Source organism: Syngnathus floridae, chromosome 11 (assembly GCF_059516105.1).
Source record: "Syngnathus floridae isolate MCC-2025c chromosome 11, RoL_Sflo_1.0, whole genome shotgun sequence".
Taxonomy (NCBI): Eukaryota; Metazoa; Chordata; class Actinopteri; order Syngnathiformes; family Syngnathidae; genus Syngnathus; species Syngnathus floridae.
The window spans coordinates 1,011,494-1,037,607 of NC_142423.1; the positions used below are offsets into that span (position 1 = coordinate 1,011,494).

General features: G+C 43.2%; 1 protein-coding gene and 2 long non-coding RNA genes across 3 annotated transcripts; all 3 read right to left on the minus strand.

The window, feature by feature from the left end:
• Positions 1-660: 660 nt before the first annotated feature.
• isy1 (ISY1 spliceosome associated protein) lies at positions 661-3,722 on the minus strand. Its single transcript, XM_088390380.1, has 11 exons — positions 3,562-3,722; positions 2,934-2,956; positions 2,461-2,512; positions 2,208-2,273; positions 2,075-2,117; positions 1,890-2,002; positions 1,660-1,777; positions 1,377-1,499; positions 1,177-1,298; positions 971-1,063; positions 661-881 (listed from the first exon to the last, which is right to left on the minus strand). Exons 1-11 carry the CDS (start codon positions 3,562-3,564, stop codon positions 774-776), a joined length of 864 nt encoding a protein of 287 aa, XP_088246506.1. The 5' UTR covers positions 3,565-3,722; the 3' UTR covers positions 661-773.
• A 5,361-nt stretch (positions 3,723-9,083) lies between these two features.
• LOC148390252 (uncharacterized) lies at positions 9,084-9,929 on the minus strand. Its single transcript, XR_015861358.1, has 5 exons — positions 9,888-9,929; positions 9,609-9,692; positions 9,462-9,533; positions 9,320-9,375; positions 9,084-9,249 (listed from the first exon to the last, which is right to left on the minus strand). It is a non-coding gene; the product is annotated as an uncharacterized LOC148390252 (long non-coding RNA).
• A 4,249-nt stretch (positions 9,930-14,178) lies between these two features.
• LOC148390253 (uncharacterized) lies at positions 14,179-16,631 on the minus strand. The gene is made up of 3 exons (XR_015861334.1): positions 16,430-16,631; positions 14,812-14,928; positions 14,179-14,517 (listed from the first exon to the last, which is right to left on the minus strand). It is a non-coding gene; the product is annotated as an uncharacterized LOC148390253 (long non-coding RNA).
• Between the last annotated feature and the right edge of the window lie 9,483 nt (positions 16,632-26,114).

The following is a 26,114-nucleotide window of genomic DNA, read 5'->3' on the forward strand; positions in this document are numbered from 1 at the left end:
TGCTGAGGAAATAATGTCCTAAAATGCTAGATGGGGATTTCACAGCATAGCACGTGACGCCCATTCACCGCCCTTGGCCCGATTTGCCAGTGCTGACAAAAGGTTGCTTGTGTCTGATTGACTGCTGCTGACTTGGGTTAGATTGCCGCCACACACGCGACCTGTCACATGCGCGACCCGTCACATGCGCGACCCGTCACATGCCCCGCTGCTCATGCCGCAACCAAGCGACCTGCACGCTAGCCCAGTTGTCGGTTCCCGTTGGAAATCCCGTTAGTACATCGGCTACTCGGGAGAGCCCCAACGTTGCCATTTTTTGTCAGCTGTGGGCATGAGAAGCCCTTTGAGATGTTTATGTGATTAAGGGAAAAAAAAGCAACTTGACTTCGATGACTGCTCAACTGTCTACTTGAGGCCCGACCGCAAAGGCGAGGTAAAGTTCGACGATACATTCTGGACGTAGCACTCGTCTGACCATGGCTGCCATTTTGATTAATCTTGCCTTTGGGGAATCGTAATGAAGCGGCGGCAAAGTCCAGCCGTACCGTCAGCGCTCACCGTGGATGACCAAAAATGGCCTTGGCGCGGTCCACTGCTGGCACTCTGATGATGCAATTTCATTCCACGGCAAGTGGCGACAGGACGCTCGTCTGCACTCAATCGCTTTCTGAACAAATTTTATTGTGGGGAAAAATAAAAACCATTTATACTGTGAAAGTTCTGCAAATAAAGACCACCGCTATGAGACAGGCGAGTGTGGGGGAGTGCGCGTGTCACAGTCCCAGCAGCGTTCTGGCTTCCTGACTTTGCTGCTGCAAAGTTTCACTGGCATACCGCTGAAGCAGCTCCATCTTCTTCCGGCGGACCAGAGCCTCCTCCACCTGTTGCACAGGCATACAATCAAGGTGAGCGCAGGCACCATTTGCGCGTTTTGCTATGTGTCGCATGCGTGCACATGCGTGTGCGTCACCTCTTTTTGCGAGGGAACGGGGACGTGTGCAAAGAAGGCCACGCCCCCCTCGCCTTCCTCCAGAGTCTCCTGGTCGTGCTCGTCATCCTCTGGCTGGTGCACATAGGCCCACAAAACAAACAGGCACGCGCCTGGTTATGCTTGACATAACCAGCAGGGGGCGTCATATGACAAATTTATGTTTGAGCTGCTGCGTGCGTGGAGACCTGGCGGTTGTTGACGCAATAGATGCTGGGCTCGTCGTCCTCTTCGTTTTCCGGCACTTTGTTATCCCCTGAAGAGAGACATTGGCAATCCACCCTCCACTTGTATATTGCCTCGGCCACGGCTACAAGCACACAAGTACACACATTCTAAGTGGGGCCGAATACACGCGTTTGGAAAAAAACTGCCAACTGACAGCCACCTCGCTTCTTGTGTAAGATTTCCATCGGAACCAAGACGCCGTCGTCTTCGTCTCGGTAGCCATAGTACTCAGCGTCCACGTCCTTCATCAGCTCACCGCGAGTCTTGCGTAGCTCGGGAGCGGCTGGCCGCACACACGACACACACACCACACCCAACACACGCGCACACACATGCACGTGGGCGCAAACCCCCCCCCACACACACACACCTTAATGAGCATTTGAGCATGCGAGCTGTACACCACATTGGGCTAGCATGGAAGCGCGAGGGCATGTACTTACGTTCTTTCTCAAAGAGTTCTCGTACTCCGGGCAGATCTCTGGCTGCCCCAAAGTATTTGTAGCCACGATTGCCAGGAACCGCCCGGCCCTCGTGATCCAGCATCCTGGGCCCAAAGCGCTGCAACACACACGGACAGACACAGAGAGAGACAGACAAACAGACATACACTGGCCGTGAGATATGCTGGGCAGGGGCGCCATTCAAGGGCACATGCGGCATAGGTGCCGACCTTATAGTCCGAGCCTCCCAGCTCCCGAATGCGATATTCCCAGTGCCGTTTTTCCCTTAGCAGCTTGTTGATCTCGTCGTTCAGATCTCGAATCTTGAACTCGCCCAGACCCGCTGTGTAAGCACAAAAAGACAAAGACATGTCAGACAGACAGCCGGGCCGGTCCTGCTTCTGCCCGGACTAACCATTTTGAATCTGAGCCACTTTTTTGGCAACCTCACTGATGATCTGAAAGACGCACGCAAACAGACATGTTAGAAGCGGATGCCGCGAAGCCGGCGATCAGTCATGCACCAACAGGCGGGCGGGTGTACCTACCTGTCTCCTCCACTTCTCCGCTTTGGGAAGATCGTTGCACTCGGACGCCAGGAAAGGTCGACGCTCCTGCGCGCGCACGCACACACGCGCACGCACACACGCGCGCACACGCGTGCACACACGCACACGCACACGCACACACACACACACACACACACACACACACACACACACACACACACACACACAATTATCCTCAAGGGTAAAGCCAGGTAAAGGCGCATGGAGGTCCAACTTATGAGATGCAACCAACCTTGACTTTTCCTCCCTCCAGCTGAGCTTGTCGGAAGCGAGCCAAGGCCGTCCTGAAACAAAGGAAAACATCAAGGCCGTGGTGAAACCAGCAGCAGGTTGAGCATTTGACGATGTTGCAGCGCATTTTGAAAAAGGGCACATTGATGCCTGCGGTCGTCAGCATAACCACCGACGACCTCCACCTACCTGCCTTTGACCAACTAAAGAGCATCCCGGACGGACGGCCATGGTAATAAAACAAAAAAACTGCGGTATTTGCAGAACGATTGTTGATGAGCATTAGCGCACACTTGAACCTTCCCGAGACATCTCGACACTGCACAATTGACATGATCACATTTCTCACCGACTCTCGCTTTACTTTTACATTTTGTTCTAAGGTCTTGGTTGCCGTAGAACTCGAGCGGCTCCAACAACTGGACTCATCATTTGTGTGTGTGCGTGCGTGCGTGCGCGTGCATGCCTACTCACATGGCCTTCTCAGCATTTCGAGCCTGTGTAGAGACATACAGATTTCAAATGTGTCATTAAACAACATTACAACTCCCCCGTCACAGATAACCAACAATGATCATATTTGCTCAATTTATACCAAACGCTCAATTGTGGCCAAAGACTACAAATGATCGACAGGAACATGATCTTTGGACGGTTGTGCATGAAAATGGAGCTCCACTCCTCTCGTTAAAGTAAATTTGAGCAGGTTCGAACAAATGGGTGCACTACATTTGCCAACCCAAGCGTCCAACATTTTGTGATGTTTGCGACATGCATTTATGTCCCTTTTAATGTCCGGGCCTCCGTAGTTAATCGTGCAAAAGAGATAAAACAACAATTATGCAGGTCAGGTGTGACTCGCACAAGAACAACTCGTCGGCAAATTAGGTGAGTCAACATTGGCCGTGTGACCGAGTTGTGGCAAAGCCTAGGACACAGTGGACGACCACGCTCGACTCATCACAATGCAAATTAATGAACAAATCAGCTACGATCAGGCTAGATATTCAAAATCACCACTCGGACAGTCACTCGATGCTAGCAAGTTCGCTTCATTTAAACGTTTATAAGTGTAAATTGTAAGTGTTGATGCGGTTCTTACCATAGCCGCTGTCGAATGTTCGGACGCCCTCGATGTGCTAAATCGGTAATTGTCTTCTGGAACAAAAGTCTTAGAATAACGCCACAAACACGCCGACTAAAACAGGAAGTGGCGAGCGCTCAATTCCGGATTTAGGGGCCGAGAGCCTGGCGCCCAAAAGACTGCCCTCTATGGGAGGTAACGAAATGGAAAGCCTCAAAACCATGAATGAGAAAATGTGCGTGTGTGTGCGTGTGTGTGCGTGCGTGCGCGTGTGTGACATATCTATATGTAGCTAAAGTATACATACTGTAAATATGTTTTTAGAACTTATTATAACAACTTTTTAATAACAAGGTACAAGTGTACATACTGTAAATATGTTTTTAGAACTCTTATTATTATAACATGTTTTTTTACAACAAGGTACAATACTGTAAATATATTTTAGAACTCATTACTATAACTTTTTTATAAAAAGGTACAAGTGTACATACTGCAATTGTGTGGACACTCCCTGCCTTCTGCTGGCGTCTGGGCAACGTTCGCGCCATAATTCCTCAATTTAGAAGGTGATTTTTTTTTTAAAATACCCGCGACGTACTGAAGCCGCGATAATCGAACCGCGATGTGGCGAGGGATTACTGTATGATCCCTTGTTGATCCCTAATTTTGTCGTCTAAATTAGGTCTACACATAGACGAGAGGTCTAATAGACGTCTATGGCTCACAAGGTAACAATATAGAAGTTGCTACTCACACGCACACCCAGCACACTTGAGGGCCCCGTCGGAAACAGGTACCGCTGCGAGGTCACTGCAATGTTCTTGCTCAGTCAACTCATCCACGCTGTTTTTTCTGGGTTTAGGTCAGGGGCCGGCAACCCGCGGCTCCAGAGCCGAATGCGGCTCTTTAGCACGCCCCTAGCGGCTCCCTGGAGCTCTTGCAAAAGTGCGTGAAAATGGAAAAATATGTTTCTTTTGTTTTTTGTTTTAAATATGATTTTTAGATGGTACTCGTGACACAAACATTATCATGCTGTAGAAAATGTATGTAGTTGTAAATATATTAAAAATACAAAAGCTGCTCTGTCCACACCTCCATCACCGTGGTCACCGACTCTCTCTCTTGCAGAGGCCGCGCCCGCACTCCAGATTCGCGAGGAGGAAGTGCGCCAGATGTTCCGAAGACAAAAGATCAGGAAGGCACCGGGCCCAGACGGCGTGTCACCTTCCTGCTTGAAAGTTTGCGCTGAGCAGCTGGCGCCCACCTTTGCACGGATCTTCAATCGTTCCCTGGAGCTGTGTGAGGTGCCCGCGTGCTTCAAGAGCTCCACCATCGTTCCAGTGGCCAAGAAGCCCGCCATCACAGGTCTGAATGACTATAGACCTGTTGCACTGACATCTGTGGTCATGAAATCTTTCGAGAGGCTAGTGCTGAACCACCTGAAGGATGTCACGGGCCCCCTGCTGGACCCCCTCCAGTTTGCCTACCGGGCAAACAGGTCGGTGGATGATGCGGTCAACATGGGTCTGCACTACATCCTGCAACACCTGGACACCCCAGGAAAGTACGCCAGGATCCTGTTTGTGGACTTCAGCTCGGCGTTCAACACCATCGCTCCTGACATCCTCCAACAGAAGCTCATCCAGCTCGCGGTGCCTGCCTCCACCTGTCAGTGGATCACCAGCTTCCTGACCAACAGGAGACAGCGTGTGAGGCTGGGGAGCATCACATCTGACACTCTGACTACCAACACTGGAGCCCCTCAGGGGTGCGTCCTCTCCCCACTGCTCTTTTCCCTCTACACCAACGATTTCTCCGCAAGTGACTCTTCTGTGAAGCTCCTGAAGTATGCAGACGACACCACTCTCATCGGACTGATCCAGAACGGTGATGAGACTGCATACAGACAGGAGGTGGAGCGGCTGGTCCACTGGTGCAGCCAAAACCACCTGGACCTGAACCCGCTCAAGACCGTGGAGATGACAGTGGACTTCAGGCGAGGCCCTTCACCACTTTCACCCCTCACTATCCGCAGTAATACTATTCTATCATCAGACACCTTCAAGTTCCTGGGAACCACAATCTCTCGGGACCTGAAATGGACCGGCCACATAGACTCTGTCCGGAAGAAGGCCCAGCAGAGGCTGTACTTCCTGAGACAGCTCAAGAAGTTCAACCTGCCGCGGGAGCTGCTGAAGACCTTCTACACTGCCATCATCCAGTCTGTCCTCTGCACCTCCATCACTGTCTGGTTTGGATCGGCCTCCAAACAAGACAAGCACAGACTGCAACGGACAATAAGGACTGCAGAAAAGATAATTGGAATCAACCTCCCATCTATTCAAGACTTGTACCTGACCAGGACCAGGAAACGTGCAAGTAACATCTCAACAGACCCTTCGCACCCAGGTTGCAGCCTGTTTGAACTACTCCCCTCCGGACGCCGTTATAGAGCTCTGTACACTAAAACCAGCAGACACAGAGACAGCTTCTTCCCCCAGGCTGTCGCTCTGATGAACTCACACCACTCTTAGAGTCTCAGAGTCATTACTGTGCAATAACATCCTGCTTTCCACACCTTTTTTGTTTACACTGTTTGTACTATGTGTCCTCTCTGCATCCATTGCAGCCTGGTCATCCTAGAAGAGGGACCCTCCCATCTGTGGACTTTTCTCAAGGTTTCTCATTTCCCATAGCTGGAGTTTTGAGTTTTCCCTTGCCCTCTTGGGAGTTTAAGATCTGGGGATGTTTGAGAATATCTTTCGTTCTTCACATGTGCTGAGTGTTGTTGTTAGTCACCTAATTGTTGAACAGAGGCTGTGATTTACCGAAGTCAAATTCCTTGTTTGGCACGCTCAAACATGGCGAATAAAAAACTCTTGAATCTTGAATCTTGAAAAGTTCAGAATGGCGCAAAATTGCGTCATAGCAAGCGACACGGCACAGGCGAGTTGTAATCAAACAGTGAGTGACGGGCCATGGATTCAAAAGGCAAAAATTGAATGATTGCTGATGAGAACAGAGGGTTTAAGAAATAATGGACTCAACTATATGCTTTCATTGCTAATGCTGAAGGATTGCCTGAATGTTTGATTTGCAATGAGAAGTTTTCAAACATAACAAGAAGAGCAATTTGGAGCGACATTTTCAGCTAAAGCATGCTAAATTTGCTGCCGATCACCCAGTTGGAACTGAGAGGAAAGGTGCAATTTGAGGAACAAAAAAACAGTTTCAAGAAGTGGATTGCATCTCCAAACTCTACTACTGCTGGAAGTTTTGTTGCAGCCCGGGAGATAATAAAGCGCGGAAAACCATTCACCGATGGCGAGTACATGAAGGATTCATTCGTTAAAATATCAGAGTGCCTATTTTCGGACTTCAAAAACAAAACCGAGATCATTATGAAAATTAAAGACATGCCTCTCTCCGCAAAAACAGTGCAGGAAATGGTAATTTGAATGGCAAACAATATCACCGATCAGCTAATCAAGGACATCAATTCAGCTCCAGCTTTCTCAATTGCCTGTGATGAGTCGTGTGACGTGACCGATATCGAACAGACAGCTCTGCTATCCAGGTACGTGAACTCTAATGGGCCGCAAGAAGAAATTGATACCACTAAAAGGCCAAACACGTGGAAAGGACATCTGCGAGGCTGTGCTGCAGTGTTTAAATGACAGAGATACACACTGATCACCTGATTTCAGTCGCTGCAGACGGCGCACCAAGTATGAGAGGGTCACAAGAGTTTGTGACTTTACGAAAGAAAGCATTGGATCGAAATTTGCTTGCATTCCATTGCATATTGCACCAAGAAGTGCTGTGTGCGTAAACATTCCCACCGGAGTGTATGGAGGTAATGAACCTTGTCATCCATATTGTGAACAAAATAATCGCAAAAGCATTAAACCACCGCCAGTTCCATGAATTGCTAGATGAAGTTGACAGCGAATATGCCGATCTCCTGAAGTCGAAGTCCGCTGGCCATCCAGGGGCGATGTTTTGCATCGCTTTGTTGCTTTGTATTTGTAGCCTACGTAATTATTTTAATAGTAGGCATACACCTCATGTATTGACAGTCTATGTTGCCTTATATTGTTGCTTTTACATTTTTACGGCTCCAGACAGGTGTGTTTTTTTGGGGGGGTCAATATGGCTCTTTGATCTTTTTGGGTTGCTGACCCCTGGGTTAGAAGCATGATTAACTGAGAATGTGACGAAAGTAAGTAAGTGCATGGAACGTGAAAAGAATAAACAAATGTATGGTATGTGGTGAGTAAATGTAAATAGTCAGGAAACATTAAGCTAATTAAATATTAATGAAATTGATAAATGCAGCATGATCACAAGTTCACATCTCGGCTAACAGTTTATGTCACACCCAAAACGTAATTCCGTACAAAATGACAAATTGGCAGGATGATGAATGGATGATGTGCGACAGAGGGTGAAGTGGATGGATGCAGAAGGTCGGTTGTGCAAGAATGGAGAAAAATGTTTACAGGAAGTACACTAAAACCAGCAGAGGTGCCAGAGGGAGAGCGGCAGGAGAAGCAGCCACGAACTCGGCCAAAGGTTGAGTCCAAGGCCGAAAGACTGGAAGCAGGTGGACGGAAAATCAACAGCCCCCACCGAGCCAAACCCCACCCTACACACACACGCACGCACACACGCACGCACGCACGCACACACACACAGCAAATCGCCCATCATCGCGTCAACCTCCCATGGAATCAGCTCTTATCAAACTCACACCCACGCCCATGGAATCAACTCTCATGCGACCTGGCCCCACCCTGACCAAGGAACTTTACTTTTTCTGAGCGGGGACTTTATGCTTTTAGGCATTGTCGCATGAAATCCCAGCGCTGTAATGTACTTTTCCTGAAAACATTTAACTAATCACATTTCAGCCACTACTTGTTGCCAGGGTCAAAGAAATCTGCCTGGAGGCCTTCACTATCAGACCTCTGACTTCTTGATGGAACTGAAACGCATGGATAATCTGCACAACAGAGTAATTGAAATCTTGAAAAAAGAAAGGATGGATTTTGTGTACAAATAATCAGGAATTTTGGTGAGTAAACTGTTGCTATATTCCTAAATAATATTGCAATTTTATCAGGTTTATGCTTTTTTATGTGTGTCACAGCTGTACTTGCAGTAGAAGTTTTATAGACATAAAATAGTTATTGAGGGTTGGATTGATTCAGACGGAGCACTACTGAAGGACTAGGTGTGAAATGCACGGCCCCTCACTGGATATGCGTAATCATGAATTTACACGAAAAATGTGTTTGGCCCTCCGCAGTGGAGGCTCTACGGAACCCCGAGGGCAGGGTTCGGCAACCCGCGGCTCCAGAGCCGCTCCAGAGATATGAGTGCACCTCAGAGGCCCCTACACATACACGCACATACCACCACATCCGCTCACCATCGAATCACACGGGTTTCCAACAGCAATGGTGGCTTCATTCATTGCATTCATACCACTAGAGGGAGCCCGAGACCCACACACTTGGAGTAGCGCAAGCGACTTTTGACATTTCGGCTTTTGTTTTTTAATACACATGGAGGAGCTGGCAACTTGTGCTTCAGAATTCCGTGTCCCTCTGCGCCTCCATGGCCCTCTGCATTTTCTCCACCATCCAGAGAGGAACAGAGAAGGGCTTCATCTCCTCCAACTTCACATCCGGGCAGTCCCTGCGCGCCCCCACACGTGGTCAACGTGGCATGTTGCTGAAGCAAAAGAGCGCGGCAGTGGCCCACTTACTTGTAATCGTCACCGCGCGCCAGATCCTGGACATCCTCTTTGATGAGCAGGTAGGCCTGAGAGATCAAGCAGACGCACGAATATCCGTAAATCAGTGTTGGTGGGGCCCGCGGTAGGAGCAGCCGCCAACGCACGGCCTCACCATCTTGCCGCCCGCCGCCCTCATGTGATGACGCTCGGCCAGCCACTGCTTGTCCCTGGTGTCCGCCGCGTACTGACGAGCGCACACGCAACACGTTCCGTGACTTGTCGCATGCCAAGTGTGTGTTGTGTGTGTGCGCGCGCGCACCTTGAAGAGGTCAGCATGTTTGATATGAAGAGGTCAGCATGTTTGATATAGATTCGTCCTCTGGTCCCGGCCATTCCCAATGCCCTGTGCCAGAAAAGTAAGCCTTTTTTAAAAATACGTATGGCCATTTGGCTTTGAAAACATATTTTTGTCAATCAGTCTGTCAATCAATTTTCCATTAATTGTTTAATTTAATTTGAACATTTGGAGCAATACTACATTGTCCTAAAGGTTAGACACATGTGATCGTTCATTTCTCTTGTTTGGAGACCCACTTACATCGTCAATGACTCCTGTACCACTGTAACCGACATATCTACACGAACGTAAAACAGGAAGCGGTATCGCCTGAAAACGGCCTTCAAAATAAATCACCCAACCTCAAATCAAAGCACGGCTGAATAACAAATAACATGGAGAATTCTTAACACACACTGTAAATATGTTTTTATTTTCATTATTTCATTATTATATTTTGTATAACAAGGTACAAGTGTACATACTGTAAATATGTTTTTAGAACTCTTTTATTCAAGGGCGCAGCGGTTGTTTACATAAAGGACAAAGATTCGATCACGGGATGACGAAGATGACGAAGGGCCTTACGTACTACCGGCATCATTCGCGGCTTTGTTTGTAAGTGACACGGAGGACAAAGAGTTTGGAGGATTTAATGATTTGGAGTGACATAGAAGGTTTGAAAAACTATTATGGCTATTACGCGCGCCCGGTCCTACTCTACGGAGCTCTCTTTCACCTCCGTGGATGGAAGTCGGGGGCCGGCGCTCGGCCGGGTGGCTGTCCGGGAACGGTGGATGAGGCTCGGACATAGCTTTTACGCACGCTCGGTCCTACTCTACGGAGCTCTCTTTCACCTCCGTGGATGGAAGTCGGGGGCCGGCGCTCGGCCGGGTGGCTGTCCGGGAACGGTGGATGGGGCACGGACACTGCTCCTACGCACGCCCGGTCCTACTCTATGTAGGTCCCAGCCACCTCTGTGGCTGGAGGTGCCACCTCCGCGGATGGAAGTCCACGCCGCCACACGCCTGGAAGTCGACGTCGGTGCTTGGGGCCGTGTGAAGATGAACTATTTATGTTATAGTTATTTAATGTATTTTATTTCATGTAGCAACTTGTATATGATTTTATCGTTATAGTTCAGTAGTTGTTGGCTCGTTGAACTCATTTTGTTAAATAAAGAGCCGTTTACCAAACCCACATCTTTCCTGGTACTTTGTTAACGCTACAATATAGTAGTTATATACTAGATCTGTGGAATAACGACAAGGCTGACGTCAGCGGCACACGCGTGGCGTTGTTGACGAAGGACGAGGAATTTGATCGATGGATTTAATGATTTGGAGTGACACAGATGGTTTGATAATATTATTGCTTGTATAAAAGTTATTTGATATATAATTTATATATCGTTATATGGGTCTGTGGAATATTTTGAAGTGCAAGCACCGTCAGCGGCGCGCACCCGGCTGGCATTGTTGACATAAAGGACGATCGATGGATTTAATGATTTGGAGTGACACAGATGGTTTGATAATATTATTGCTTATATTTATTTGATATATAATTTATATATCATTATATGGACCTGTGGAATATTTTGAAGTGCAACCGCCGTCAGCAGCGTGCACCTGGCATTGTTGACATAAAGGACGATTGATGGATTTAATGAATTGGAGTGACACAGATAGTTTTATAAACGAGTTATTTATGTAATAGTTATTTGAATAACTCTGAATGTTACGTCAGGCCCGTTCTCAGCTCTTCGTTTGTGTTTATGTTATGTTAGCATACCTATCGTTTAGCCTGTTGTTGCTCGTTCATGTCTGTTCTTGGTGTTGGATTTTGTCGAATAAATTTCCCCCAAAATGCGACTTGTACTCCGGAGCGACTTATATATGTTTTTTTTTCACGTTATTGTGTATTTTATGGCTAATGCGACGTATAGTCCGGAGCGACTTTTAGTCCGAAAAATAAGGTACCTGGCGGATATTTTTCATCATCTGAATGAACTGAATACACGAATGCAAGGCCGAAATGAAAACCTGCTAAGAAATACGGATAAAATAAACGGATTCCGCTCAAAGGTGCACCTCTGGCAAAAACATGTGGAAAGTGGCAACACTGAAATGTTCCCACTCACCAAGAAATGGCAAAATATTCACACTGCTGCACTGTGTGAAATAATAAATACACATTTAAAAACTCTCGAGGATAAGATGTCATTTTATTTCTCTTCAGCCTTCACTGAATGCCTTGACTGGGTTAGGGACCCATACAGCTCAGCAGTTGTTGGAAAGGAGATGACTTTACAGGAGCAGGAAGAACTAAACAAACAGACAAAATCGTGGCTGATCTGCCTTTGGACAGTTTTTGGGTGACTGCTGCCAAGGAGTTCCCCATTCTGGTAGACAAAGCTATTTTGACATTGCTCCCATTAACCACAACATATCTGTGTGAAGTGAGCTTCTCAAGCCTGACTGCTGTAAAAAGTAAAAACAGAGAGACTGAGAGCTGTTGAGGAAGAGCTTCATGTGTGTCTTTCTTCAATTCCCGCCAGGATATCAGCTCTGTGTTCATCCAAACATGCACAGGTTTCACAGGAGTGAAGGAGTAAAATATACTGAGATTGACATTTTGTACATGCAACTTTTCATATTGTAAAAGTGAAATCTTTCCCAAATATTATTGCAATTTAAGTGCACTTTTTATTTGAAAGAAGAAATATAAAAGATGATAAAAATACGTTTTTGAGTTGATTCCTATTCAAGACACTTTGATAAGAATGACTATATTGTTAATATAGGTGGCTACGTCTTAACAGATTTTTGTTGGTGTGCCTCAAGATTTTTTTCCAATGAAAAGGTGTGCCGTGAATGAAAAAAGGTTGACAAACACTGGTTGAGCCAATGAAACGTCAGTGCAAACGAAACGACTGAGGGGGGAGTGTGAGAGAGAGGAAGGGGTGCTGTGAGTGTGTGTGTGAGTGGGTATGTGTGCGCGTGTGTGTGAGACTGATTGACAGACTGCGTGATGTTGCAGTTTGACTGTGTTTGTGCTTTGGTGTGAAAGAAACTCAGTCGGTGTGTTTCTTTGCATTTGTGACTGAGTTTCTCGTGTGCGGCAATGACAACAATTACTTTTTTCCTGTGCACGTGGCCACGGTTATCACCACAGGCCAAAGTTTTGTTTCCCGAAAGTGAGGCAAAGAAGCAGAGTTGCGAGGTCAGCGTCAAGGTAGGACGGATGAAGCAGCAGCGACTGCCTTCCTTGGGTGAGTGGTCTCCGAGTCAGATTTTTGCTTGCGTGTGTTGGCAGCTGTCCTCGAGGTTGCGAAGAAAGCAGCAGCCAGAGGGGCAGTCCGGTCCCCAAAAAGGTGCATCCCTGTCCTTCATCGTCCGTCCCTTCCAAGCCCTGTTTTGCTTCTTGCGCTGCTCCAGCCCAGCGTCCTAATCACATTCGTGTCCCCATGCTTTTTGACTCTGGTGCTACCATACTTTGATTTTCTTGTCCGAATCCATTCCCAAGTTGACTTGTGGGTGTCTCCCACAAGTTTGGGCAATCTTTCAGATGCGTTTGTCTTCTTGTTTTGTTTTTTGCAACCCGGACATCATGTTCTCATCCGGTCAGGTCAGTGGAGTTTTTCGGCCGCCAGCGTAAGTCATGCCAAAACTGATGTTGGCTTTTTGTGTGTGCACATTGTCGCCATCCTCAGAGGAAGAACCGCACAAGCGGCGCCGTAGCGTCTGACCGATCATTGAACATCTCCGCTCAGTTAGTATAACGGCACATGCGGCAGGTGACCTCCAAATGGGCCGATTAAAACGTGTGTGTATGTGTGTGTGCGTGTGTGTGTTTATTTTTCAGCGTGAAGGCAAAGTGCGAACCCATCAAGAAAGAAGGCCCAAAGGTGACAACACAACACACTTTTGCCCCTGACGCAGAGGGGAGTGGTTTTTTGCGCTTAGGTCGTCCGGCAGCTGTCTTGAATGAATCTTTGGCAGCGGAATGCAATGCCGGTCTCTGTTTGGCTTTTGAGCTATTTACGTTTTTGTCAAGAATATCAATTGTGTATGTATGGAACCAAAATGGTTGAATGAGTACGAGCTTTGGGAGGTGCAAAAGCAAGCTAAAAGGAACCCAACGTGATGCGTTGTTCCTCCGGCAGCTCTTGGGCACACCTCTTGGCTACCGACTCTCTCAATCATGACAAATGGCAAAAAGGGTCGCCACGTAGCTGAAGAGGAGACCAGAGGCAGCCAAGTCGCGAGGTTACCCTACCTCAGCGGAATTGCAATTTGGCCTATCTGGAGGGAAAACAAAACTGACTACAGTTTTGGGATTAGCGTTAAAACTGTAACTCAAGACAATGTCTTTTGTTTGTGTTCTTTAGTGGGAGCCGTTGTTAGGCTACGGATTTTAGTTATTGATCTGACTCCAAATTGCGATCAACACTTAACACATAAATTGCTATGTCCTAATCCACACACTGGCGCACCTAACAATTTTGCGAGTTTGTTCTGTCAAAGAGAAGACCAGTAGATCAATCAGACCAAATTTACCAATTGTTTATTCCTGACAAAGCGCACTAATACAGGCCTGGGTCCCGGGTCCCTCACACTAAAGCTCGTGCGTTTTTGTGATCACCAAAAGACGACACATTCTTCCGTGTTGCCCAGTTTTAAAGAAACACAATATGAATATTAAAGCATGCAAAATATTGTGAGATGATTGGTCGATGGCCATCTCCTCCCCGTCCAGGTGTCGCTGAGGTCAGGCGGTTGGGTTTTCCCCTCGAAGCCTGGCCACATAGACGTACTGTTGTTCTCGTTCCTCACCGACCTTGAGGTGGTCTCCTCCGGTACTCCCTATCCGGGCCTATTCCACAACACTTCGAAGAAAACAAGTTCATGCAGTTTGCCTGCACATTCTTCGGCCCCCACCAATCCACACGAGCACTCCAATACTAGATATTAATATGATTATAAGTTTAACACAACCTTAAAAAATATGTTTGCAAACTCCCGAAAGCACATTTCCCTTTACCGTCCAGACTGAATGAAAGCAGCACTTTTGTTTTGGGGTCCAGAGCTAACAAGTAAGTCGGCACTTGTTTTAGTTGTTTTCAAGTTATAAGCATTTCTTGCTTATAGAAAGAAAATTTTCTAAGATGAGTTTATCTTACCTTTTTTGCCATTGTGGGATGTATTTGTCCCGCTACCCAGTTAGGGGGGCGGCAATTCTCCCGGCAGTTGCTGCAGCAATTGACGGAATCCAGCAAGATGACTTTGGCAGTCCAGAGCTAACAAGTACATAAATAACACGGGATATAGTGAAACCGCGATAAACGAACCACGATGTAGCGAGGCATTACTGTACACCCCAACTGAAAATGTCAAAATTGGACCCAAATGTCAATATTTTGTGTGGCCACCATTATTTTCCAGCACCGCCGTAACCCTTTTAGGCATGGAGTTCACCAGAGCTTCACAGGTCACCGCTGGAATCCTCTTCCATTCTTCCATGATGACATCACAGAGCTGGCAGATGTTGGAGACCTTGCGTTCCCCCACCTTCCGTTTGAGGATGCCCCATAGATGTTCGATAGGGTTTAGGTCTGGGGAAATGCTTGGCCATCACCTTCACCTTCAGCTTCTTTAGGAAGGTAGTGGTCATCTTGGAAGTGTGTTTGGGGTTGTTATTGTGTTGGAATACTGCTCCGCGGCCCAGTTTACGGAGGGAGGGGATCATGCTCTGCTTCAGTATTCCACAGTACATGTTGGCATTTATTGTTCCCTCAATGAACTGTAGCGCCCCAGTGTCAGCAGCACTCATACAGCCCCAGACCTGACCATGTTTGAATGTAGGCAAGACACACTTGTCTTTGTACTCTTCACCTGGTTGCCGCCACACACGCTGGACACCATCTGAACCAAATATGTTTATCTTGGTCTCATCAGACCACAGGACATGGTTCCATTAACGCATATCCTTTTGCGAGCTTTCTTGTGCATGTATTTTAGAAGAGGCTTTTTCCTGGGATGACAGCCATGCAGACGGTGTCCAGCGTGTGTGGCGGCAACCAGGGAGCATCATGTTCTGGGGCTGTATGAGTGTTGCTGGCACTGGGGAGCTACAGTTCATTGTGGGAACAATGAATGCCAACATGTACTGTGGAATACTGAAGCAGAGCATGATCCCCTCCCTCCATAAAATGGGCTGCGGAACAGTATTCCAACATAACGACCACAAACACACCTCCAAGACGACCACTGCCTTCCTAAAGAAGCTGAGGGTGAAGGTGATGCACTGGCCAAGCATGTCCCCAGACCTAAACCCTATTGAACATCTGTGGGGCATCCTCAAACGGGAGGTGGAGGAGCGCAAGGTCTCCAACATCCACCAGCTCCGTGATGTCATCATGGAAGAGGATTCCAGCGGCGATCTGTGAAGCTCTGGTGAACTACATGCCTAAAAGGGTTACAGTGGTGCTGGAAAATAATGGTGGCCTCACAAAATATTGACATTTGGGTTCAATTTTGACATTTTCAGTTGAGGTGTACTCACTTTTGTTGCCAGCATTTTACACATTCATTGTTTTATTTTGAGTTACTTTGAAGTAACAATACGTTTATTTGCTATCTAAGCTCTACAGTGAATACCGTATTTTTCAGACTATAAGATTGATTGAACATTTATTGATCCCCAGGGGTGTGGAAATTGAGGCCCCAGCAGTATCCATACCACAGAGCGGGTATACAAAAGACACACAGATGCATGAGCGCAACTCAATAGGCTCTCACCATTGCCTCCCTGCTTGGCACTCAGCATTAAGGGTTGGAATTGGGGGGTTAGATCACCAAATGATTCCCGGGCGCGGCACCGCTGCTGCCCACTGCTCCCTTCGGGGATGGGTTAAATGCAGAGACAAATTTCACCGCACCCAGTTGTGTGTGTGTGACAATCATTGGGACTTTAACTTTATAAGGCTGCCACACAACGGCGCCACAAAGAAAGCCAGAAAGTGCGAAAGATAAAAGCCATCAAAGCAAAGCAAAGCAAAGCAAAAAGACAAAGGGAAAAAAGTAACAGCGGCCAACCAGCACCCCTCAATATCAGAGAACACCCCAAAGCACACAAAATAGCCTCCACGGGGTCCATAGACAGGTGTAAGGGCAGTCCAGTTCAATGGCGCCCAATGGACCGTGGTCGTGAATCGGTGAAAACATCACAAAGCAGGCAAACGTGTGAGCAGCATCCTGGGCACTCAGTCAGGGCACATGCAGATGGTCACCACGGGGCTAGTCGCGTTTTTTTTTCCATAGTTTGAGTGGGAGGGGGGCGACTTATATGTGAAATTATTCACAGATTTTTACTTGATCAGTAACATATTACTTACTAGTATAGTTGATCACTTCGCATGTTATTTTCACTTTAAACCGCATGAGAGCGCACTATGGCTGTGGAATAATTGGAGCCTCACTGACAATGAGTTCCATTCATTGACTTCGAGAGTCAGGAGATTTAATGATTTGAAATGGTATCATCTGAAAACAGCCTTCAAAATAAAGCAAATAAATACCTCAAATCAAAGCACGGCTGAATAACATAAATAACATGGAGAATTCTTAACACATATAGACGGCGGGCCGAACGCGACTTAAGTGAACTTGATTGATCTGCATCAAGGGAGTTCATAATTCTTTGTGTGTGATATCTAGTTATATTAAGTCAAAAACAATTTGTTGGGAGCTCATTTTTGGTAATCCTTTTTCACAATCTTACATTTTAATGAAATGTTTTCTCATGCATATCGTTGGACACCTCTAGCTGATAAACCAATGACAATTTGCATACGGTGTTTAAGGACCCCCCCCCCCCCCAAATGTAAACAAGATGGAACGGCATGCTGTCTGCATTGCATCGGAAGACAGTAAATACAATTCTAATATAACTTTCAAGACTATGATCCAACTTGTGTAGTGTTTCATTCAATTTTACTAAGATAGTTGAACCCTGGCGTATTTCCTCTTGTATTTCACAAACTGTATTCAGCCATACTGACGTTACCGAGCTTGCTTGCAATTAACCGAGATGGCTAAATGTTGGAATAATTTTAAGTGAAGCTTTGGCCTGCCAGACCTGGAGGCCTCGACTTTACGAGTTTATCTTTCCTTTTATCTAGGTTCTTCCTTTTTAGTGATAGGGATGTCTTTTGATCCCTGTCAGCCATTTGTGTCCTTCCTGTCCTTATGTTGTCTGTGTGTTTTGGTTCCCGTAAGAGGCCTTCACTAACAATGAGCAGGGCTTATTTGCATAGGTGACATGTTCTTTGTTTGATTCACAGGAACTTCATTCCTTTTCATTTAGATGTAGGTTTGGTTCATAGATTGTAGTTTATCAGACCTGTTTTTCTTTGTTAAAGGTTACATACAGTTAGAAGTAGTTGCATAAAAGTTATCCCATATTTACTCAATGTTTGTTTAAGGAACTGCATACCGGTTACCTCACGTTTGTTTAATGTGTGTTGAAGTGTTTAGGACAAGTTACTTATTATTATTATGTGTTAATTTACCAAGTAGATAAAGTTAGCAAAGGTCTAGTTGCATTTGTTCCACAGCAAAGCGGCAATCAACGTGCTTCAAGGTATTTGACCACAGTCGAGGACGAGTCAGCCAACTGTGAGGGAAGACGGCTGGGGATGGCCTCTGCGGGGGGTCACGGGCAAACAGTGAAGTGCTAATTCACACCACACTACATTCTTTTGCTAATCAGCGTTGCTACAGACACAATTCCCCCTCCCTTTAGTGTAGCAACGCCTCTGAAACCAGGGCAACCATAACATTAAAAAGAGGGGCACGTGGAGGAAGGACTCAGAACTGATGGAGGTTGTAACTGAGATTGCTTTCTCTATCGTTCTCCTCGCGAGTAAACCTGTTCTGGTTGTCTTCTCCTCTTCATTCCAGCGAGTGATTTAATGTCTAATCGTATTTAGACCCAACACTAATGCTAACGTGATATTAACGTTAGTGGTTGTAACGTTACTAGGTGGCGTATTTATTTATTTAGGTATTTACAGTGGGAAAGATTGAAGATGGGGTGCTGCATGCATGTGTGCTATTCATGTAAAGAGCCCACTAAAATAATTCCATATTTAGAGACAAGTTGGGTCAAATGTATTAATTGTACATTGCAGTGGGCTAATTTAGATGTCCCATAGAGTACAATAACACAATTTGCTGTTAAAACATTTATTTTAACAGTTAATAGCCCGATTCCAGATGTGCTAGGTTACCATAGAGCAGGGGTGGGCAAACTTTTTGACTTGCGGGCCGAAGTGGGTTCTAAATTTGGACCGGAGGGCCGAACCAGGAGTAGATGGATGTAGTGTTTGTGTGAAGTAATATAAACAACCTGTAAAGGTCATTGCATAAAAGGTTTTGGCCTTTAGTAGGTAGTAAAGCATGGCTATTCAAAAAAGGTTTTTTGAAAACAAATGCATTTATTAACAGCATTAAAAAAAAGAAAATTCACCCAAAAACTGCTATCAGTGATTCTCATAAAATACGACACTGTTATTATGAACTAGAAAATGCAATTTCTGGAGAAATTGCGTGTGAAGGCGAATACTTTGAATCACTTCTTGGGGAATGATGCCGAATGATGTTGAAATGAGTTGAATTTCTTGAGAAATGTGGAAAATAGAAGTGTAATACTAAATTTTGGAGAAATTGTTTGAATTTCAAATTTGAAAGTTTGGAATTTTTGGTAAGTGGGAGGTTGTGGAATAGGTAGGCAAAAGATGAACAGTTGGAAGTTGGAATGGTTTGAATCGGTTGAACAATGTAGAAATTAGAGTAGAAAAACAAAATGTTGGAGAATTTGGTTGAATTTCAAATCTGGAATTTTTGGTGAGTGGGAAGTTGTGGAATAGGTAGGCAAAAGATGAAGAGTTGAAAGTTGGAATGGGTTGAATCGGTTGAACAATGTAGAAATTAGATTAGAAAAACGAAATTTTGGAGAATTTGGTTGAACTTCAAATTTGGAATTTTTGATAAGTGGGAAGTTGTGGAATAGGTAGGCAAAAGATGAACAGTTGAAAGTTGGTATGGGTAGAATCGGTTGAAAAATGTAGAAATTAGAGTAGAAAAACGAAATTTTGAAAAATTTGGTTGAATTTCAAATTTAGAATTTTTGGTAAATGGGAGGTTGTGGAATAGGTAGGATAAGATGAACAGTTGAAAGTTGGAATGAGTTGAATCGGTTGAAAAATGTAGAAATTAGAGTAGAAAAACGAAATTTTGGAGAATTTGGTTGAATTTCAAATTTGAAAATTTGGAATTTTTTGTAAGTTGGAAGTTGTGGAATAGGTAGAAAAAAGATGAAAAGTTTAAAGTTGGAATGGGTTAAATCGGTTGAAAAACGTAGAAGTTAGAGTAGAAAAACGAAATTTTGGAGAATTTGGTTGAATTTCAAATTTGAAATTTTGGAATTTTTGGTAGGTGAGAAGTTGTGGAATAGGCAGGCAAAAGATGAACAGTTGAAAATTGGAATGGGTTGAATCGGTTGAAAAATGTAGAAACTAGAGGTGAAAAACGAAATTTCGTGAAATTTTGTCGAAAATTTTAACGTGAAAACGTGAAATTTTTGAATTTGGCAATTTTGGGAATGTTGAGAATCATTCCGAATGTGGCTTGAATGTGCTGAATCAGGTGAATTTAAAAGTGGAATGACGTAAATGTGAAATGTCGAATCTGCCATTAAGAATGAATGGGGAAAAATTTGTCGTAAATTCGCGAATTTTGCGAAATCGGAAAATTTTCGGAACGAGAAAAATGGAAGCGCTCATCTCGTGAATATTTGGAATACATCAAAAGTGGAACGGAGTGAATCGGATGAATTATGTGGAAGAAGAAGCGGGACAAAAAAGTGTGGAGAATAAAATATAATAACTAGAAAATGCAATTTCTGGAGAAATTGCGTGTGAAGGCGAAGACTTTGAATCACTTCTTGGGGAATGATGCCGAATGATGTTGAAATGAGTTGAATTTCTTGAGAAATGTGGAAAATAGAAGTGTAATACTAAATTTTGGAGAATTTGGTTGAATTTAAAATTTGAAAGTTTGGAATTTTTGGTAAGTGGAAAGTTGTGGAATAGGTAGAAAAAAGATGAACAGTTGAAAGTTGGAATGGGTAGAATCGGTTGAAAAATGTAGAAATTAGAGTAGAAAAACGAAATTTAGAAAAATTTGGTTGAATTTCAAATTTGGAATTTTTGGCAAATGTGAAGTTGTGGAATAGGTTGGCAAAAGATGAACAGTTGAAAGTTGGAATGAATTGAATAAGTTGAAAAATGTAGAAATTAGAGTAGAAAAACGAAAATTTGGAGAATTTGGTTGAATTTCAAATTTGGAATTTTTGATCAGTGGGAAGTCGTGGAATAGGTAGGCAAAAGATGAACAGTTGAAAGTTGGAATGGGTAGAATTGGTTGAAAAATGTAGAAATTAGAGTAGAAAAACGAAATTTTGAAAAATTTGGTTGAATTTCAAATTTGGAATTTTTGGTAAACGGGAAGTTGTGGGATAGGTAGGCAAAAGATGAACAGTTGAAAGTTGGAATGGGTTGAATCGGTTGAACAATGTAGAAATGAGAGTAGAAAAATGAAATTTTTGAAAATTTGGTTGAATTTCAAATTTGGAATTTTTGGTAAGTGGGACGTTGTGGAATAGGTAGGCAAAAGATGAACAGTTGAAAGTTGGAATGGGTAGAATCGGTTGAAAAATGTAGAAATTAGAGTAGAAAAACGAAATTTAGAAAAATTTGGTTGAATTTCAAATTTGGAATTTTTGGCAAATGGGAAGTTGTGGAATAGGTTGGCAAAAGATGAACAGTTGAAAGTTGGAATGAGCTGAATCGGTTGAAAAATGTAGAAGTTAGAGTAGAAAAACTAAATTTTGGAGAATTTGGTTGAATTTCAAATTTAAAAATTTGGAGTTTTTGGTAGGTGAGAAGTTGTGGAATAGGCAGGCAAAAGATGAACAGTTGAAAGTTGGAATGGGTTGAATCGGTTGAAAAACGTAGAAGTTAGAGTACTAAAACAAAATTTTGTAGAATTTGGTTGAATTTCAAATTTGAAAATTTTGAATATTTGGTATGTGAGAAGTTGTGGAATAGGCAGGCAAAAGATGAACAGTTGAAAGTTGTAATGGGTTGAATCGGTTGAAAAATGTAGAAATTAGAGTAGAAAAACAAAATTACGAAGAATTTGGTTGAATTTCAAATTTGAAAATTTGGAATTTTTTTGTAAGTGGGAAGTTGTGGAATAGGTAGGCAAAAGATGAACAGTTGGAAGTTGGAACGGGTTGAATCGGTCGAAAAATGTAGAAATTAGAGGTGAAAAACGAAATTTCGTGAAATTTTGTCGGAATTTTTAACGTGAAAACGTGAAATTTTTGAATTTGGGAATTTTGGGAATGTCGAGAATCATTCCGAATGTGGTTTGAATGTGCTGAATGAGGTGAATTTAAAAGGGGAATGACGCAAATGTGAAATGTCGAATCTGCCATTGAGAATGAATGGGGAAAAATTTGTCGTAAATTCGCGAATTTTGCGAAATCGGAAAATTTTCGGAACGAGAAAAATGGAAGCGCTCATCTCGTGAATATTTGGAATACGTCAAAAGTGGAACGGAGTGAATCGGATGAATTATGTGGAAGAAGAAGCGGGACAAAAAAGTGTGGAGAATAAAATATAATAATAACTAGAAAATGCAATTTCTGGAGAAATTGCGTGTGAAGGCGAAGATTTTGAACCACTTCTTGGGGAATGATGCCGAATGATGTTGAAATGAGTTGAATTTCTTGAGAAATGTGGAAAATAGAAGTGTAATACTAAATTTTGGAGAATTTGGTTGAATTTCAAATTTGAAAGTTTGGAATTTTTGGTAAGTGGAAAGTTGTGGAATAGGTAGAAAAAAGATGAACAGTTGAAAGTTGGAATGGGTAGAATCGGTTGAAAAATGTAGAAATTAGAGTAGAAAAACGAAATTTAGAAAAATTTGGTTGAATTTCAAATTTGGAATTTTTGGCAAATGGGAAGTTGTGGGATAGGTTGGCAAAAGATGAACAGTTGAAAGTTGGAATGAGTTGAATAAGTTGAATAATGTAGAAATTAGAATAGAAAAACGAAAATTTGGAGAATTTGGTTGAATTTCAAATTTGGATTTTTTGATCAGTGGGAAGTTGTGGAATAGGTAGGCAAAAAATGAACAGTTGAAAGTTGGAATGGGTAGAATTGGTTGAAAAATGTAGAAATTAGAGTAGAAAAACGAAATTCTGAAAAATTTGGTTGAATTTCAAATTTGGAATTTTTGGTAAACGGGAAGTTGTGGAATAGGTAGGCAAAAGATGAACAGTTGAAAGTTGGAATGGGTTGAATCGGTTGAACAATGTAGAAATTAGAGTAGAAAAATGAAATTTTGGAGAATTTGGTTGAATTTCAAATTTGGAATTTTTGGTAAGTGGGACGTTGTGGAATAGGTAGGCAAAAGATGAACAGTTGAAAGTTGGAATGGGTAGAATCGGTTGAAAAATGTAGAAATTAGAGTAGAAAAACGAAATTTAGAAAAATTTGGTTGAATTTCAGATTTGGAATTTTTGGCAAATGGGAAGTTGTAGAATAGGTTGGCAAAAGATGAACAGTTGAAAGTTGGAATGAGTTGAATAGGTTGAAAAATGTAGAAGTTAGAGTAGAAAAACGAAATTTTGGAGAATTTGGTTGAATTTCAAATTTAAAAATTTGGAGTTTTTGGTAGGTGAGAAGTTGTGGAATAGGCAGGCAAAAGATGAACAGTTGAAAGTTGGAATGGGTTGAATCGGTTGAAAAACGTAGAAGTTAGAGTACAAAAACAAAATTTTGTAGAATTTGGTTGAAGTTCAAATTTGAAAATTTTGAATATTTGGTATGTGAGAAGTAGTGGAATAGGCAGGCAAAAGATGAACAGTTGAAAGTTGGAATGGGTTGAATCGGTTTAAAAATGTAGAAATTAGAGTAGAAAAACGAAATTACGAAGAATTTGGTTGAATTTCAAATTTGAAAATTTGGAAGTTTTTTGTAAGTGGGAAGTTGTGGAATAGGTAGGCAAAAGATGAACAGTTGGAAGTTGGAACGGGTTGAATCGGTAGAAAAATGTAGAAATTAGAGGTGAAAAACCAAATTTCGTGAAATTTTGTCGGAAGTTTTAACGTGAAAACGTGAAATTTTTGAATTTGGGAATTTTGGGAATGTCGAGAATCATTCCGAATGTGGTTTGAATGTGCTGAATGAGGTGAATTTAAAAGGGGAATGACATAAATGTGAAATGTCGAATCTGCCATTGAGAATGAATGGGGAAAAATTTGTCGTAAATTCGCGAATTTTGCGAAATCGGAAAATTTTCGGAACGAGAAAAATGGAAGCGCTCATCTCGTGAATATTTGGAATACGTCAAAAGTGGAACGGAGTGAATCGGATGAATTATGTGGAAGAAGAAGCGGGACAAAAAAGTGTGGAGAATAAAATATAATAATAATAATAATAATAATAATAATAATAATAGAGAATGGTGTAGAATAACATATGTGTGAAGGCCATCGCCTTCACACAATAACTAGAAAATGCAATTTCTGGAGAAATTGCGTGTGAAGGCGAATACTTTGAATCACTTCTTGGGGAATGATGCCGAATGATGTTGAAATTAGTTGAATTTCTTGAGAAATGTGGAAAATAGAAGTGTACTACAGAATTTTGGTGAATTTGGTTGAATTTCAAATTTGAAAGTTTGGAATTTTTGGTAAGTGGGAGATTGTGGAATAGGTAGGCAAAAGATGAACAGTTGAAAGTTGGAACGGGTTGAAACGGTTAAATAATGTAGAAGTTAGAGCAAATCTTGAATCCCCATAGAGAATGAGAGGGATTTAAAAGAAAAAGCAATCGCGCCATAAGTTTTTGAAATTTGTAACAAAGCGAAAAAAAACGGCTTCAGGAGGTTCACTTTTGGGGTTAAAATGTTGAAACGGGTTCAATCGGACAATAAATGCAAAAGTTAGCGCCTAATGTAGCTATTTAGGGCAGTTAATGTTGAAATAAGGTCACTTCCGGTTTGATTTGGGTCACCTCCGGTCTATTTGGGTCACTTCCGGTTTGATAAGAGGCACTTCCGGTCTAGCTGAGGTCACTTCCGGTTTATTTGGGGTCACTTCCGGTTTAAAAAGGTCACTTCCGGTTTAAAAAGGTCACTTCCGGTTTGATTTGGGGTCACTTCCGGTTTACTTGAGGTCACTTCCGGTTCATTTGGGGTCACTTCCGGTTTGATTTGGGTCACTTCCGGTCTATTTGGGTCACTTCCGGTTTGATAAGAGGCACTTCCGGTCTAGCTGAGGTCACTTCCGGTTTATTTGGGGTCACTTCCGGTTTAAAAAGGTCACTTCCGGTTCATTTGGGGTCACTTCCGGTTTGATTTGGGGTCACTTCCGGTTTACCTGAGGTCACTTCCTGTTTACCTAAGGTCACTTCCGGTTCGAATTGGGGCACTTCCGGTTCATTCTAGGTTCATTGGGAGCACTTCAGGGTCAATCCAAGATGGCCGCCACACTGGAAGTGGGGGTCAAGGGTTTAATTGTGTAAGCATAGTGGAAGTGGGGGTGAAGGGGTGAATATGGTAAGGATGAAGTGACCAAAGTGAATAAAGTTGGAATGGGTTGAATCGGTTGAAAAATGTAGAATTTAGAGTGAAAAAACGAAATTTTGTAGAATTTGGTGTGAATTTCAAAATAAAATTTTGGGAAATTTTGGTAAGTGGGAAGGTGTGGAATAGGTAGGCAAAAGATGAACAGTTAAAAGTTGGAATGGGTTGAATCGGTCAAAGAATGTAGAAATTAGAGGTGAAAAACCAAATTTTGTGAAATTTTGTCGAAATTTTTAACGTGAAAACGTGAAATTTTTGAATTTGGGAATTTTGGGAATGTCGAGAATCATTCCGAATGTGGTTTGAATGTGCTGAATGAGGTGAATTTAAAAGGGGAATGACGTAAATGTGAAATGTCGAATCTGCCATTGAGAATGAATGGGGAAAAATTTGTCGTAAATTCGCGAATTTTGCGAAATCGGAAAATTTTCGGAACGAGAAAAATGGAAGCGCTCATCTCGTGAATATTTGGAATACGTCAAAAGTGGAACGGAGTGAATCGGATGAATTATGTGGAAGAAGAAGCGGGACAAAAAAGTGGCGGGAATAAAATAGAAGAATAATAATAACTAGAAAATGCAATTTCTGGAGAAATTGCGTGTGAAGGCGAATACTTTGAATCACTTCTTGGGGAATGATGCCGAATGATGTTGAAATTAGTTGAATTTCTTGAGAAATGTGGAAAATAGAAGTGTAATACAAAATTTTGGAGAATTTGGTTGAATTTCAAATTTGAAAGTTTGAAATTTTTGGTAAGTGGGAG

Bases quoted from the DNA above. Each gene is read 5' to 3' on its own strand.
- isy1 (XM_088390380.1), bottom strand. The intron at 2,003-2,074 runs GTTAGTCCGGGC...GTGCTTACACAG, and splicing joins AGTGGCTCAGATTCAAAATG to CGGGTCTGGGCGAGTTCAAG. The intron at 1,064-1,176 runs GTCTCCACGCAC...TATGTGCACCAG, and splicing joins ATTGCGTCAACAACCGCCAG to CCAGAGGATGACGAGCACGA.